The sequence below is a fragment of the Octopus bimaculoides genome, chromosome 3 (genome assembly GCF_046866305.1).
Source record: "Octopus bimaculoides isolate indiv1 chromosome 3, ASM4686630v1, whole genome shotgun sequence".
Taxonomy (NCBI): Eukaryota; Metazoa; Mollusca; class Cephalopoda; order Octopoda; family Octopodidae; genus Octopus; species Octopus bimaculoides.
Genome location: NC_142930.1, coordinates 139,250,989 through 139,266,608, shown reverse-complemented (window position 1 = coordinate 139,266,608; position 15,620 = coordinate 139,250,989). Strand labels below are relative to the sequence as shown.

At 41.3% G+C, this 15,620-nt stretch overlaps 1 protein-coding gene across 1 annotated transcript in view; it reads left to right on the top strand.

Annotated features, from left to right (window-relative positions):
- The window catches only part of LOC106867278 (gamma-tubulin complex component 4), a 30,473-nt gene extending 15,653 nt beyond the window's left edge, over positions 1 to 14,820 (top strand). The window contains exons 8-16 of the mRNA XM_089349733.1: positions 1,994 to 2,118; positions 4,808 to 4,964; positions 7,075 to 7,173; positions 8,321 to 8,432; positions 9,866 to 10,043; positions 11,004 to 11,138; positions 12,622 to 12,738; positions 13,486 to 13,628; positions 14,085 to 14,820. Coding sequence (XP_089205859.1) covers positions 1,994 to 2,118; positions 4,808 to 4,964; positions 7,075 to 7,173; positions 8,321 to 8,432; positions 9,866 to 10,043; positions 11,004 to 11,138; positions 12,622 to 12,738; positions 13,486 to 13,628; positions 14,085 to 14,109 — 1,091 coding nt within the window. The 3' untranslated portion in view covers positions 14,110 to 14,820. The remainder of the gene's footprint in view (positions 1 to 1,993; positions 2,119 to 4,807; positions 4,965 to 7,074; positions 7,174 to 8,320; positions 8,433 to 9,865; positions 10,044 to 11,003; positions 11,139 to 12,621; positions 12,739 to 13,485; positions 13,629 to 14,084) is intronic.
- The last annotated feature ends 800 nt before the right edge of the window (positions 14,821 to 15,620 follow it).

Here is a 15,620-nt window from a genome sequence, read left to right as displayed (position 1 = left end):
TAAAATACACCATTTTGAGCGTGACCGTTTCCAGTACCGCCTGACTGGCCTTCGTGCCGGTGGCACATAAAAGCACCCACTACACTCTCGGAGTGGTTGGTGTTAGGAAAGGCATCCAGCTGTAGAAACTTTGCCAAATCAGGTTAGAGCCTGGTGTAGCCATCTGGTTCACCAGTCCTCAGTCAAATCGTCCAACCCATGCTAGCATAGAAAGCGGACGTTAAACGATGATGATAATGATGGTGCCACATAAAATGCACTGATGCTAGTGCCATGTAAAAATCACCCACTACACTCTGTAAAGTGGTTGGTGTTAGAAAGGGCATCTTGCTGCAGAAACCAAGCCAAAGCAGATTATGGAATCTGGTGCAGCCCCTGGCCTTGTCAGTTCCTGTTAAGCTGTCCAACATATGCCAGCATGAAAAGCAGACATTAAATGAGGATGATGATTTCAGTTGGTTTGTTCTCTGATCATTAAAAAAATGATAACCGTTGCCCTTTCAAAGCCTAGCCAGGCTCATGGGCCCGGTTTCCCGGTTTCTATGGCGTATATGTTCCCCCCAGCTGGATGGGACGCCAGTCCTTCGCAGCATTACTCAAGAAACAGGAAGAAAGAGTGAGAGAAAGTTGGGGCGAAAGAGTACAACAGGGGTCACCCCCCCCCCCTGCCGGAGCCTCATGGAGCTTAGGTGTTTTCGCTCAATAAACACTCACAACGCCCGGTCTGGGAATTGAAACCGTGATCCTCTGATCGTGAGTCCGCTGCCCTAACCACTGGGCCATTGCGCCTCCACTCTCTGATCATTATCAAGTGTTTAATTCCTGAATATCTACATTGTCCCTGACTGAATTCAGACTAAGACACTTTCTTTCTAAAGTATGAATAATAATATTTTCATCCACCAAGGTATTAACTAGACATGTGTCATTATCCTTTAGTGTAGAAATAAAGGTTTCTAGTTGGAATAGGGTTTGGTACAGATGCTAACTTTTTATTTGATTTTCTACAGCTGGATACCCTTCTTGTCTCCAGCTGTCACCAGTTTTTAAGTAAGGTAATATTTTCCCATGGGCATACGTTTTATATGGAAGACTAGAAATGAACAACCTCGCTGGTATGACAGTGATGCTCATTTACAACCATCCCATGATATTTAGACAAGGGTGCACCCCCCACACACATGCACACACAATCACACACATGAACACACTCACACACGAACACACCCACATACAAATACCCACACAAATGCACTCACACAAACACACACACACACACACACACTCACACAAACACACACTCACACAAACACACACTCACACTCACTCACATACAAGCACTCACTCAAACACACACACAAACATACTTACACACAAGCACACTCACACACAAGCACTCTCACACACAAGCACTCTCACACACAAACACACTCACACACAAACATACAAACACTCTCACACACAAACATACTCGCACACAAACGCTCAAACACTCACACACAAATATACACACACACACTCAAAACACGTGCGCACGCACACACACACATACACACACACGTATATATGTATATAACAAGCTTCTTTAAGTTTCCGCCTACGAAATCTGCTCACAAGACTTTGGTTGGCCTGAGGCTGTAGCAGAAGACACTTGCCTAAAGTACCACGCATATGCCTCTCTTAAAATAGCAGCCAAATCTCCTTCAGCTACCTTACTGTGTTAAAAAGAGGAAGCACACAGAATAATGTAGCTCAGTACACAAAAACATGGGATTAGTCATGGCTGGAGTGCCTTAAACTGCAGGTCTGCTTAATCAACACACACTTTCATTGTATTTTTGTTATTCAATCAGTTTATTCTCTGTTAATATGCTTTCTCCATTGCACTTTTAATTTTTTTTGATGTAATATATCTTTTAGTATTAAATATTTAAACTTTAAGAAAACATTCTATGATTTTTTGACGAATTTTTTTTTCTTTTTTTGTCATTAGAAAACTCTTTGAGAAAAGGACAAGAAAATTTTTCTAAAGACCTCTTCAGACTGTCACAGGAAAAGAATTTTAATCAAATCAACTTCAGAGAAACTGTCAATGCCGTCCGAGGATTTGTTGCTGAAGTAAGATTTTTTTGAAATAGGTTGTTGCCAGTGCCACTGGACTGGCTCCTGTGCAGGTGACACGTAAAAAAAACCCACTTGAGCGTGGCTGTTGCCAGTACCACCTGACTGGCCCTTGTGCCGGTGGCACGTAAAAGCACCCACTACACTCTCGGAGTGGTTGGTGTTAGTAAGGGCATCCAGCTGTAGAAACTCTACCAGATCAGATTGGAGCCTGGTGCAGCCATCTGGTTCGCCAGTCCCCAGTCAAATTGTCCAACCCATGCTAGCATGGAAAGTGGATGTTAAACGATGATGATGATGATGGTGATGATGATGATCATGATCATCATCATCATCATCACCACCACCACCACCACCATCATCATCATCATCATCATCATCACCATCATTGCTTTGCAAAGTATTTTACTTATCTAAGGTGGCAAGTTGGCAGAATTATTAACATGCCAAGTAAAAATGCTTAGTGGTATTTCGTCTGTCTTTATGTTCTGAGTTCAAATTTTGCTGAGGTTGATTTTTACCAGTCATCCTTTCAGGGTCAATAAAATACCAGCTGAGTACTGGGGTGCTGATGTAATTGACTTAACCCTCTCCTGAACTTGCTGGCCTTATGCCAAAAATTTGGAAGCATTATTAAGGCAGCATTAATGTGGCAAGGTGGTAGAATCGCGTTAGCACACCGGGCAAAATCCTTTGCAGCATTTCATCTGTCTTTTATGTTCTGAGTTCAAATTCCGGTTGAGGTTGACCTTTGCCTTTCATCCTTTCAGAGTTGAAGAAATAAGAACCAGTTGAGCACTGGCATCAATGTCATCCACTTACCTCCTCCCCCAAAATTGGTGACCTGGTGCCAAAATTTGAAACCAACATTATTACACTTATGTCAGCTTGATAATATACAATACCAGTGATGTAGTGGGGAAGATGTAATCTATAACTGTACCAGCCCTTTTTCCAAAATGTGTGACCTTGTGCTTGTCTTGAAAATCAGTATTATGCTTAATATAATATGTAATGGAATCAGTATAGTATTCTTTTCTTTTCTACTCAAGGCACAAGGCCCAAAATTCTTGGGGAGGGGTGTCAGTCGATTAAATCGACCCAGCACGCAACTGGTACTTAATTTATCGACCCCAAAAGGATGAAAGGCAAAGTCAACCTTGGCGGAATTTGAACTCAGAAAGTAAAGACAGACGAAATACCGCTAAGCATTTCGCCTGGCGTGCTAACGTTTCTGCCAGCTCACAGCCTTGGAATCAGTAGAACATTGAACCAAATCTGTTGTTTATTTTTTAACTTGTTTCAGTCATTGGACTGCGGCCATGCTAGCACACCATCTTGAAGGGTTTAGTTGAACAAATTAACCCCAGTATTTATTCTTGTTGAGCCTGGTACTCTTCTATTAATCACTTTTGTTGAACTGTTAAGTTACGGAGATGTAAACAAACACCAGTTGTGAAGCAGTGTAGGGTCAAACACACGCACACACACACACACGATGGATTTCCACATCTATCAAATTCGCTTGCAAGCTATTGCTTGGCTTTATGTCCGTTCCTTCATGGTCTGATACCAAATCGTGTCAGGCATGGTTTATAGTGTGTAGTTGTCTCCCTTTATTTTCTGAGCTTGAATTTTGTGAGATTACTTCTGCATTTCGTCCTTTCAAGGATTGATAAAATGCAGCACCAGTCAAATACTGGAGTTGATTTAATAGATAGTTCCCTGCCCCTAATCTTGTAACCTTGTATCTAGGTTTTGAAATAAAAATTGTATTCAACTTAAGGTGGTGAACTGCAAAAAATGGTAGAATGTTGGACAAAATGCTTTGTGGTATTTAGGTATGTCCTTTTACATCCAAATTTCAGATCTGGCCCTGGTTGAATTTTGCCTTTCATCTTTCTGGGGGTCAGTAGGTAAGTGTGTGTGTGTTGGCACTCCGTCGCTTATGACGTCGAGGGTTCCAGTTGATCTGATCAACAGAACAGCCTGCTCGTGAAATTAACGTGCAAGTGGCTGAGCACTCCACAGACACGTGTACCTTTAATGTAGTTCTCGGGGATATTCAGCGTGACACAGTGTGACAAGGCTGACCCTTTGAATTACAGGCACAACAGAAACCAGAAGTAAGAGTGAGAGAAAGTTGTGGCGGAAGAGTACAGCAGGGTTCACCACCATCCCCTGCCGGAGCCTCGTGGAGCTTTAAGTGTTTTCGCTCAATAAACACTCACAATGCCCGGTCTGGGAATTGAAACCGCGATCCTATGACCACGAGTCCACTGCCCTAACCACTGGGCTATTGCACCTCTACCAGTAGGTAAGTAGGAGTCAAGAAATAGGGTCGATATGTTTGATTGTTCCATCATTGTTCTTTTATGTCCATTTTCTCGTAAGTTGGACAAGCTGGCTCTAATTGTGTTCAAATTTGGAGTTATATACATACACATATATTTATATCTGACAGGTGCTTACAAAGTTCTTGTGTACCAAATTTCACTCACAGCACTTAGATTGACTAAAGTTGCTCAGTGTACCAGGCATTAAGATAAAGCCCAGAGCCACAGGATTTTCAATTGAACTTCTTAAATCCCATGTCACATGCTTGTACCTTTGGTTAATTTTTAAAAATTTATAATTGTTTTCTATGTACTGATTCAAAGTAATGATTTTTTTTTCTATTATGTAGCAACTCTGGTTGTTAGTTGTCGAAGACTCTGATATATTTGGACAGTTGAAACTCTTAAAGGACATCTTTTTATTTGGTCGAGGTGACCTTTACCAGTCCTTTATAGACACAGCTCATTCATTACTCATCTCAATTCCTCAGTACAACACTGAGCATGGTAAGTTCTGTAAATATTCTCTCAATTTTAACTGTGTAATTTAAATCTTTTAAGACCATAGTCTGTGTCAATTGATTGTGAAAAATATTCATAGGCGCAGGAGTGGCTGTGTGGTAAGTAGCTTGCTTACCAACCACATGGTTCCGGGTTCAGTCCCACTGCGTGGCACCTTGGGCAAGTGTCTTCTACTATAGCCTCGGGCCGACCAAAGCCTTGTGAGTGGATTTGGTAGACGGAAACTGAAAGAAGCCCGTCGTATATATGTATATATATATGTGTGTGTGTGTGTGTGTGTGTGTGTGTGTGTGTGTGTGTGTGTGTTTGTCTGTGTTTGTCCCCCCACCATTGCTTGACAACCGATGCTGGTGTGTTTACGTCCCCGTAACTTAGCGGTTCGGCAAAAGAGACCGATAGAATAAGTACTAGGCTTACAAAGAATAAGTCCTGGCGTTGATTTATTCAATTAAAGGTGGTGCTCCAGCATGGCCGCAGTCAAATGACTGTAACAAGTAAAAGAGTAAAAGTTAAGAGGAATTTAGTAAAATAACTAGCAACTGTTTGGAATGTGACTTATCTGAAGGTATCTCTATGAAATTTGGTTTGAAAGTTTAAATTTAAATATTATCACTTCAAAATGGATGTTTTATTTATAAAAACTGCAGACTCAGGCAGGTTGCAATCAAGAGGGGTTAAAATATTTTTCTTTTTTAATGTTTTTTTTTGTAAGGAACTCTGATTTAAACACTGCATCTGTTTTACTGGAATTCTTTAGATAATAACACTTGCAGCGTGGAAGGTGTTTATAAACCATTTAAAAACACACAGAAACCCGTTAGATTCACTTCAACATTTAAATTTAATTTGTCAGAATATTTTCGTCACTTTGAAACCATGATTTGTTTGCTGACAAAATTCCATGCAGCATGGAATTTTGTCAGTGAACAGGTCTAACAGTTTTTGTTTGTTTTTAAATGGCTTACAAACACCTTCCACACTCCAATTGTTTTTGTTTCAGCACACGATCTTGGATCAGGTCACTTGCTATGCAAGTACATCTCCGTAAATCTTTAGATAATATTCTTTCAAATTTTGGCTCAAATCCAGAAATTTTAGGGGAGGGTTAGTCCATTACATCACCTCCAGTACTTGACTGGTACTTTATTTCATCAACCCAGAAAGGACAACAGGCAAAGTTGACCTTAGCAGGATTTGAACTCAGAATGTAAAGAGCCATCAAACATTTTGTCTGGCTTGGAATGATTCAATTCTTTAAACAATATTATCAGAGATTGTAGTGTTGAGTTCTTCCTCAGGCAACAACTGAATAAACCTGAAAAAGTGTGGAGGCATGTGGCTTAGTGGTTAGAGTGGTGGACTCCTGATTGTAAGATTATGGATTTGATTCCAGGACTGGACAACATGCTGTGTTCTTGAGCAAAACACTTCATTTCTTGTTGCTCCAGTGCACTCAGCTGGCAAAAATGAGTAATCTTATGATGAACCAGTGTCCCATCGAGGTGGGGAGCATGTATGCCATAAAACTGGGAAACCAGCCTTTATGAGTCAGTATGACTCGAGAAGGTAATTTTACTTTTTACTGAAAAAGTACAATTGTTATGATTGCAAATACAAATGGCCAAAATATGGTTCCTTTGAAGGTTCTCTTGAGTAATGTTACTTGACAGGGTGTGTAGCTGGAGACTAGGTAGTCTCACCAGGTCAAATCAATACTTTTCTGCATTGAGAAGTTATAGCCCTGGTGCTACAGACATGTGGTTAGAGAGTTGCTAGAAAGAATGGATTCTTTAAAGCAGAGCCAACCAGCTGGAGATATATATGGGTAGACCAAGAATGAGATGGTTGGATAACATCCATAGTCTCAGTGTGCCATACTTGGAAATCCAGCTGGTAAGTCTAATGATGATTCCTTCTGATAGAACCCTATAGAAGAGCTACCTGAAAACTCAACTCCCATGATTCTCCTCGGAATAGTTGGCAGAGAAAATGGGTGAATAGATAGTTGTATTTAATACTAATTAACTATATTTAAATAATCAATTAGTATTTATATTAAAATCAAAACTGTTTTTTTTTTGTAAATAATTTTCAGAATTGAACACCGTATTTCGATCTGTTATCCGTAATACACTCTGGGAAAATGACAGTTATTTGCACAATTTCCAGCTCACTTGTAAAACTGGTACTGGCGGTATGTATAAAATCATTGTTTTAGAAATTGTTTTATCAACTGGGTTACTGATGAGAAAATGCTTTTTAAAGTGTTAAACACTTGATAGACCTGACAACTGTCTATTGCACTTTATATTCTTTTTGCGTTTTGACGGGGTTATTGGCAGAAAGGGCATCAAATTCTAAAACAATGTCTCAATAATATATCATCATCATCATCATCGTTTAACGTCCACTTTCCATGCTAGCATGGGTTGGACGATTTGACTGAGGACTGGTGAAACCGGATGGCAACACCAGGCTCCAATCTAATTTGGCAGAGTTTCTACAGCTGGATGCCCTTCCTAATGCCAACCACTCAGAGAGTGTAGTGGGTGCTTTTACGTGTCATATATATCATCATCATCATCATCATCATCGTTTAACGTCCGCTTTCCATGCTAGCATGGGTTGGACGATTTGACTGAGGACTGGTGAAACCGGATGGCAACACCAGGCTCCAGTCTGATTTGGCAGAGTTTCTACAGCTGGATGCCCTTCCTAACGCCAACCACTCAGAGAGTGTAGTGGGTGCTTTTACGTGTCACCCGCACGAAAACGGCCACGCTCGAAATGGTGTCTTTTATGTGCCACCCGCACAAGCCAGTCCAGGGGCACTGGCAACGATCTCGCTCGAAAATCCTACAGGAGCCAGTCAGGCGGTACTGGCAACGGCCATATATATATATATATATTATAAGGTTTTTAAACTTTTAAATTTTCATATTCAAATGTCTAAATCCAATGGACCAGTCACTGGATAAGTTTGGCACAGAAATGTTAACATAGAGTGGTGAATAAATCGATATATCAAATTTGAAGTCTCTGTCTCTTTTGAATATGAAAATTTAAAAGTTTAAAAGCCTTATAATATAAATATAAACTGTGAGAACGACCCTTAAGGAATCTAGTTAATGATCTCCTAAGGTAAGTTCTTATGCTATATTGGTAACGGTTGCTACATCCTCTAGAAAAATTATTATAATATATATATATATATATATATATTAGAAAAATGGGCGTAAAAACAAATGTATGTATGTATGTATGTATGCATGCATGCAGCTGATATTTAATTTTCTTTTTTATTTTTCATCATTATATTTCCTTGTTTGATTTCGTTTCAGATCGACCAAGTAATGTCAACGTGTTCAGTGGTACCGTACTAAATTCTCTTGGTTTAACCTATACTGTCCAATGGCCCCTCCACATATTTTTCACTCCGTCTGTGTTAGAAAAGTGAGTAGTTTTACCATTTTGTTTTGAGAAAACATTTGATTAGTTTTATTTTTAAAGTTACTCTGGCAGTTGCTGTCAGGTGAATTATTAAGATGACAGCCTGCTGATTGAAAGTTGCAGATGGTAGTTGGAGTGGCTGCTGCTGCCCCCCCTGTTCCTCATCGTCGTCCTCTTCTTCTTCTGCCTCCTCTTCTTCTTCTTCTTCTGCCTCCCCTTCTTCTTCTTCTGCCTCCCCTTCTTCTTCTTCTGCCTCCCCTTCTTCTTCTGCCTCCTCCTCCTCCTCCTCCTCCTCCTCCTCGTCTTCTTCTGCTGCCTCCTCCTCTTCTACTTCATCCTCGACCTCCTCCTCGTCTTCTGCTGCCTCCTCCTCTACTTCCTCGACCTCCTCCTCTTCTACTTCCTCGACCTCCTCCGCCTCCTCCTCGACCTCCTCCTCCACTTCTTCTTCTTCTTCTTCCTCCTCCTCCTCCACTTCATTTTCTTCTTCTGCCTCCTTCCACTTCCTCTCCTTCCACTTCCTCTCCTTCCACTTCCTCTCCTTCCACTTCCTCTCCTTCCACCCCCCTCAGCCCCTCCCCTCAGCCCCTCCCCTCAGCCCCTCCCCTCAGCCCCTCCCCTCAGCCCCTCCCCTCCACCGCCCCTCCTCCCCTCCCTCCCCTCCTCCTCCCTCCCCCTCCTCCTCCCTCCCCCTCCTCCTCCCTCCCCCTCCTCCTCCCTCCCCCTCCGCCCCTCCCCACCCCTCCCCCTCCCCTCCGCCCCTCCGCCCCTCCCCCTCCCCCTCCCCTCCGCCCCTCCCCATCCCCTCCGCCCCTCCCCTCCCCTCCCCTCCGCCCCGCCCCGCCCCCTCCCCATCCGCCCCTCCCCCTCCCCATCCGCCCCTCCCCCTCCCCCTCCGCCCCTCCCCCTCCCCTCCGCCCCTCCCCCTCCCCTCCGCCCCTCCCCTCCCCTCCCCTCCGCCCCTCCCCTCCGCCCCTCCCCTCCCCTCCCCTCCCCTCCCCTCCCCTCCGCCCCTCCCTCCGCCCCTCCCTCCGCCCCTCCCTCCGCCCCTCCCTCCGCCCCTCCCTCCGCCCCTCCCTCCGCCCCTCCCTCCGCCCCTCCGCCCCTCCGCCCCTCCGCCCTCCGCCCTCCGCCCCTCCGCCCCTCTCCTCCTCCTCCCCCCTCCCATCCCCTCCCCCTCCCATCCCCCTCCCCTCCGCCACCTCCATCTAGTTCTTGTTATTCTTATACTCATCCTTTTCTTATTTTTCTCATCCTTTTCTTCTTCTTGTTCTTGTTCTCCCCCCCCCCCCCCCGCATTCTTTATCTCCTCCTCCTGTTGCTGCTCATCTTTTTTTTTTTACTGGCTCCTCTCCTACAAAACCTCTTCCCGGACATGTTTTTGCTTTGGTCTTTTGATAATTCCAATTATTTCTTTCAATTTCTCTCAATTACAGATACGAATGTGTATTTAAATTTCTAATGAAAGTGCATTATGTCCAAATGGAATTGCAACATTGCTGGCTCCTACAGGTAAAAAGCAAATCATTAGGGTTAGGACGACAAAATGAAGCCAAGTGGCAACTGAGAACTCACCTGGCATTTCTGATTGACAACCTTCAGTATTATTTACAGGTAAATATTGAAGTTTCAATTACTTTTGAATATTTTCCTAAATTTTAATTTTGAATTATTCATAACTGGTGCAGGCATGACTGTGTGGTAAATACCTTGGGAATGCAGTTAAACCTCATTGAGCCTTTAAACAAAAAAGAAGAAAAGGTACATTCATACACACACACACACACATTCACACTCATCACCCATCATCATCATCATCTAACATTCCTTTTTCCATGCTGGCATGGGTTGGACAGTTTGACAGGAACCATATTTGGGAGGCTGCTGCACTGAGCTCTAATGTGTGCTTTGGCATAGTTTCTACAGCTGGATACCCTTCCAAAACCAACCACTTTACAGAGTGCGTTGGATGTTTTTTTTTTGTCACACCAGGTGTGTATGCATTTCAGACAAAATCCATTGTGATATTTGTTCTGTCTGGTTTACACAGCCAATCCCAGTGGCTGGCATGTTAGTGAGTTTTAAGCAGTGGAGCTTGCGAAGACTTGTTGGGGCAAGCGAATGCCCAGCATCGCCTTTCTGGCACTTGTGCCCGCGGCATGTGTAAGGACTTTCGAGCGAGATCGTTGCCAGTGCCCCTGGACTGGCTCTTGTGCGGGTGGCACATAAAATACACCATTTTGAGCGTGGCCGTTGCCAGTACCGCCTGACTGGCCCTTGTGCCGGTGGCACGTAAAAGCACCCACTACACTCTCGAAGTGGTTGGCATTAGGAAGGGCATCCAGCTGTAGAAACTCTGCCAAATCAGATTGGAGCCTGGTGCAGCCATCTGGTTCACCAGTCCTCAGTCAAATCGTCCAACCCATGGAAAGCAGACGTTAAACGACGACGATGATGATGATGATGATGATGATGATGATTCTCTACCTGTCAAATTACAATATAAAATAAATAAGAAACATGGCATGAAATGTACAGAAATAATTTGAATTTACTTTTTATTTTTTTTTTTAGGTGGATGTCATTGAATCTTTACATAAAATATTGGTTGACAAGATCCTTTCAGTGCGTGATTTCGAGGCTGTTAAGCTCACACATGAGAAATTTCTCACTGACCTTCTTGACCTGAGCCTCTTCAGAAAACTGACAGTAAGGATTTAAATTCTGTTATTGTTGTTGTTATGAAAAGATTTCTGGAAAACTTAATTATTTTCTTTTGCTGGTGGTGTTACTTAGACCCAGGTCAGCCCTGTTTAAGTAGAATAGTAGGTCTAGGACCACATCCTTTTTTACACCTTTCAATAAGGCACAAGCAAAACAAGTGGGAAGGTCATTTTGCGGTATTTTGTATGACTGCAGTATGTTGGCAAACAATCTTTATGTCCATTCTGTTGATGTTTAGCCCTGAATTAGTCCTTATAGAGAAGACCTGTGATCAAAATATCCAGCCATGACCACCCTGTAGCATAATGTATCAAGGACAATACTATGCAATGTGGCTTCTCTTTTTTAAGTCAGTAGAGTGTGTCAGGAGTAAAGTTTGGCTGCTCTTTCTTGCAGGTTGAGCAACCACATAGAAGCTGCCTCATTGGATCATGTCCATCCTAATGAACGGGCAAGTGTGCTAATCATTGTACTCTGGATATATCTATATTTCTTCTTTAAAATATTTTTTTTCCTTTTAATGGTTTGGTCTCAAGCTAGTAGAATTGTTAGAACATTGGATAGAATACTTTGTTGTATTTGTTTCGACTCCCTGCATTCTGAGTTCAAATCCTGCTGAAACAGTGAACTTTGCTTTTCATGTTTTGGGGCTTGATAAAAAAGTATCAGTCCTGAGTGGAACTGATAGAGTATCAGTGGCCCTGAAGTTAGGGCCTTTCCCTTGGTCAGCATTGGGGTTATGGAGAGGGGAGACTTGCATGCATGGGCTACTACTTCTTTTCTCCACAAAAATACATGCCCGGGCTTGCACACACAGATGTAGATAACTGGTCTGAAGGAGATCCCCTATAATAGTTTGGTCTGGAAAAGGGATTGTACTGGTAGCCATTTCTATCTCCTGAGACCAATGACATTGATGTAGTCAATGTTCCTCTTGCCCAGTTGCAAGTTGATACCTGCAGGAAAATTCCAGATTAGGGATAATGGTTGATACAAGGTCAGGTGCTAGTATATGTGATAGTGTGGGTAAAAAGAAGAGGAGAGAAGTGTGAGTCAGGAGGGTACAAAATCAGCCATTGTCAAAGAGAAGAAGCCACTATAATGATGATAGAATGAAGAGACAACTATGTCTTGTATTGTTTGTTAATACTATTTGTGTGTTTAAGGTGGTGAGCTGGGAGAATCATTAGCGCTCTGGGGAATTTGCTTAGCAGCATTTCATGTATCTGTACGTTTTGAGTTCAAATGCCACTGAGGTTGACTTTGCCTTTCATCCTCTCAAGGTCAATAAAATGAGTACCAGTTGAGTACTGGGGTTGATATAATTGGCTTACCCCTCTTCGAAATTACTGGCCTTGTGCCAAAATTTGAAACCAATGCTACTTGTGTGTGTGTATAATTTGCTTATTTATTCATCATTATCAAGGTTAAAATTACTAACAAGGTCTTTGTTTCAATTGTGTTACAGAATCACCTGTTAGATGATCTGTTATCGGCGTGTCTGTCATTTTGTGATCTCATCAAGAACAGTTACCCAGCTGAACTGACTGACATTCAACAACAGCGTCTGTCTTCCATTCGAAAGGTTTTTAATTTTCATCTTACTTTGTTGCTGGTGTCGTTATTGTTTTGTTATAAAAGGCAGAAAGCTGGCAGAATCATTAGCATGCCAGGCAAAATACTTAGCAGCATTTTGCCCGTCTTTACATTCTGAGTTCAAATTCTACTGGGGTTGACTTTGCCTTTCATCCTTTCGGGGTTGATGAAATAAGTACCAGTGAAACACTGGGGGTTAATATAATTGACTGGTTTCCTTCCCTAAAATTCCAGGCCTTGTGCCTACAGTAGAAAGGATTATTGTTTCATTATGAGGTGGCAAGGTGGCAGAATCATTAGTTCACAAACAAAATGCTGTATGTGTGTGTATATGTATGTATGTGTATATGTATGTATGTGTATATGTGTCTCTGTATATGTATGTATGTGTATATGTGTGTGTATATGTATGTATGTATGTGTATATGTGTCTCTGTATATGTATGTATGTGTATATGTGTGTATATATATATTCATGTATGTGTATATGTGTGTATATATGTATGTGTGTGTGTGTGTGTGTGTGTGTGTGTGTGTATGTGTGTATATATATATGTATGTGTGTGTGTGTGCGTACATATATATCCATCCATCCACCCATCTCAGTGGTGTGGCACCCATATATGTTAGCACCATCCCAAAATAGGTCTTATTTGATCTTTGCAGTACAACTACAAACATGAAACCAAAGAAGTCTTGGGAAAAATCTGAATTCTAATTTTTTCATTTGTTTTAGGATGTTCGTAATCACACTGGGATGTTATTTAGTATGCTGAACAAATCCCAAGCTTACTCCAGTCTACAAACAATCGACCAGTTTATGTTAAGGATTGACTACAACAGATTTGTCTCCAAACATTCAAAAGGCTACTTAGGAGGGTAAGTATAATTTGTAAAGTCAGTAGATGTGATTTTCATATGTATGTGAATATACACACGCATATATATATATATATATATATATATATATATATATATATATATATATATATATATATATATTATACAGGGATTAATCTTCTCTCTTCGCTCCTTTGCACCACATGGGCTCAACTCTCCTCCCCTCTTCCTCTTGCCTCTCTTTCGCTCTTCTCTTTTACTCTTTTTCTCTCTCCTCTCTCTCTTCTCTCATACCCACCTTCCCCTTCATAATTATATTTTATACATCACTTGTTTGTTTTGTTGTTTTTTTTTCTTTTTTCATTCTCCTTTCTTTCACTCTTAGTCTGTCTGTCTCTCTCTGTCACACACACACACACACACACACACACACACACACACACTCATACAAATTCTCCCAGAGATAATTAACAATTTTTCCTTTTTATATTTCAGCACAGGAGATGGATTCATCCATTAGCCAAACACTGCTGGCTACAACAACAGCAACAACAAATGACAATGTTTGCAAAATGCATGATGTCTTATAGATATAAAGATGGCAAAATGAGAATTCCTGTCCTTCATGCCAGTTAGCAATGTAAATGTTGTGTATGCAGATCCAGGTGAAATCGAAACCAGATGAAGCCTTTGAATTTGCCTTGAACCTGCTGTGCCTTACCATGATATCTGCCTTAACTCTTTAGCATTTAAATTGGCCATATCTGGCCAAAATAATCTACCTGTTTTATTTTCAAACTGGCCAGATTCAGCCTCTCTCACTTACCCTACAATTATTATTCTAGAAATAAACAATCACATCATTGAAATCTCAAAACTATAAAGTAATGCATGATTAATTCAAATCTATTTGAATAAAAAAGAATTACATTTGACAGAGAATTCTGAATACTAAAGGGTTAAGCACAATGAAAATTGTAAAATTTCAAATAATGCCATGTGTTGGTGCTCTCTGGTCACTGCAACCTGTGATGATAAGATGATGGCCTGTGGGTGTGGTAGCTGTACAGCTTGTGATAATCTGTTGGTGATCTGTGAATGCCAAAGGCCCTAACCTGTGTTTATTGGGACTCACTCCCTAGCAAGTTCAAGTTCATTATTAAATTGTTCGAGATGTTTATTGTTTATAAGGATAAATAAAATAATGTTTTTTTAATTTATTTATATAAAATCATCTATTGTTTATTTTCTAAAAAAAAAAGAAAGAAAACTTTTTTAAAGTGTGTTATAGTAGCAAGTGAGGTTAACTTCATTGCTGATTAAATTTTTACTGGTGATATAATATGCTAATCATATACAAATCAGTTTTGTAAACTCTTTCTATTGGTCAGTTAAAATAAAACATGTGTCCTACATCTTGAAATGTGGAGAATTCCAGAAAGTACCACACTATCAAAATTTTGTTAATTTAGTTAGCCTGGGGCTATAGTAGAGGGCACTTGCCTAAGATGCCACACAGTGGGACTAAACCGGGAACCTGATGGTTAGGAAGCCAACTTCTTACCACACACAGCCATGCCTGTGTCTATAACATATAGAGATACATGTAATATGTGTAGGAAGATGGGCATTTGTTGGGGTTAATGACAATGCTTCTCAGTTCTCTTGATAATTCTTGTATCTTGTATGTTTGTGGATTGAGAAGTTCAAGAGAGAACGTAAAGAAAAGATAAGCAGAAATATTTATTAGAACAATAAAGGTGGCAAGCTGGCAGAAACGTTAGCACGCCAGGCGAAATGCTTCGCGGTATTTCGTCTACCGTTACGTTCTGAGTTCAAATTCTGCTGAGGTCGACTTTGCCTTTCATCCTTTCGGGGTCGATAAATTAAGTACCAGTTACGCACTGGGGTCAATGTAAACGACTTAATCCCTTTGTCTGTCCTTGTTTGTCCCCTCTATGTTTAGCCCCATGTGGGCAATAAAGAAATAAGAAATATTTATTAGAACAATATAACACAAGGATGGATATA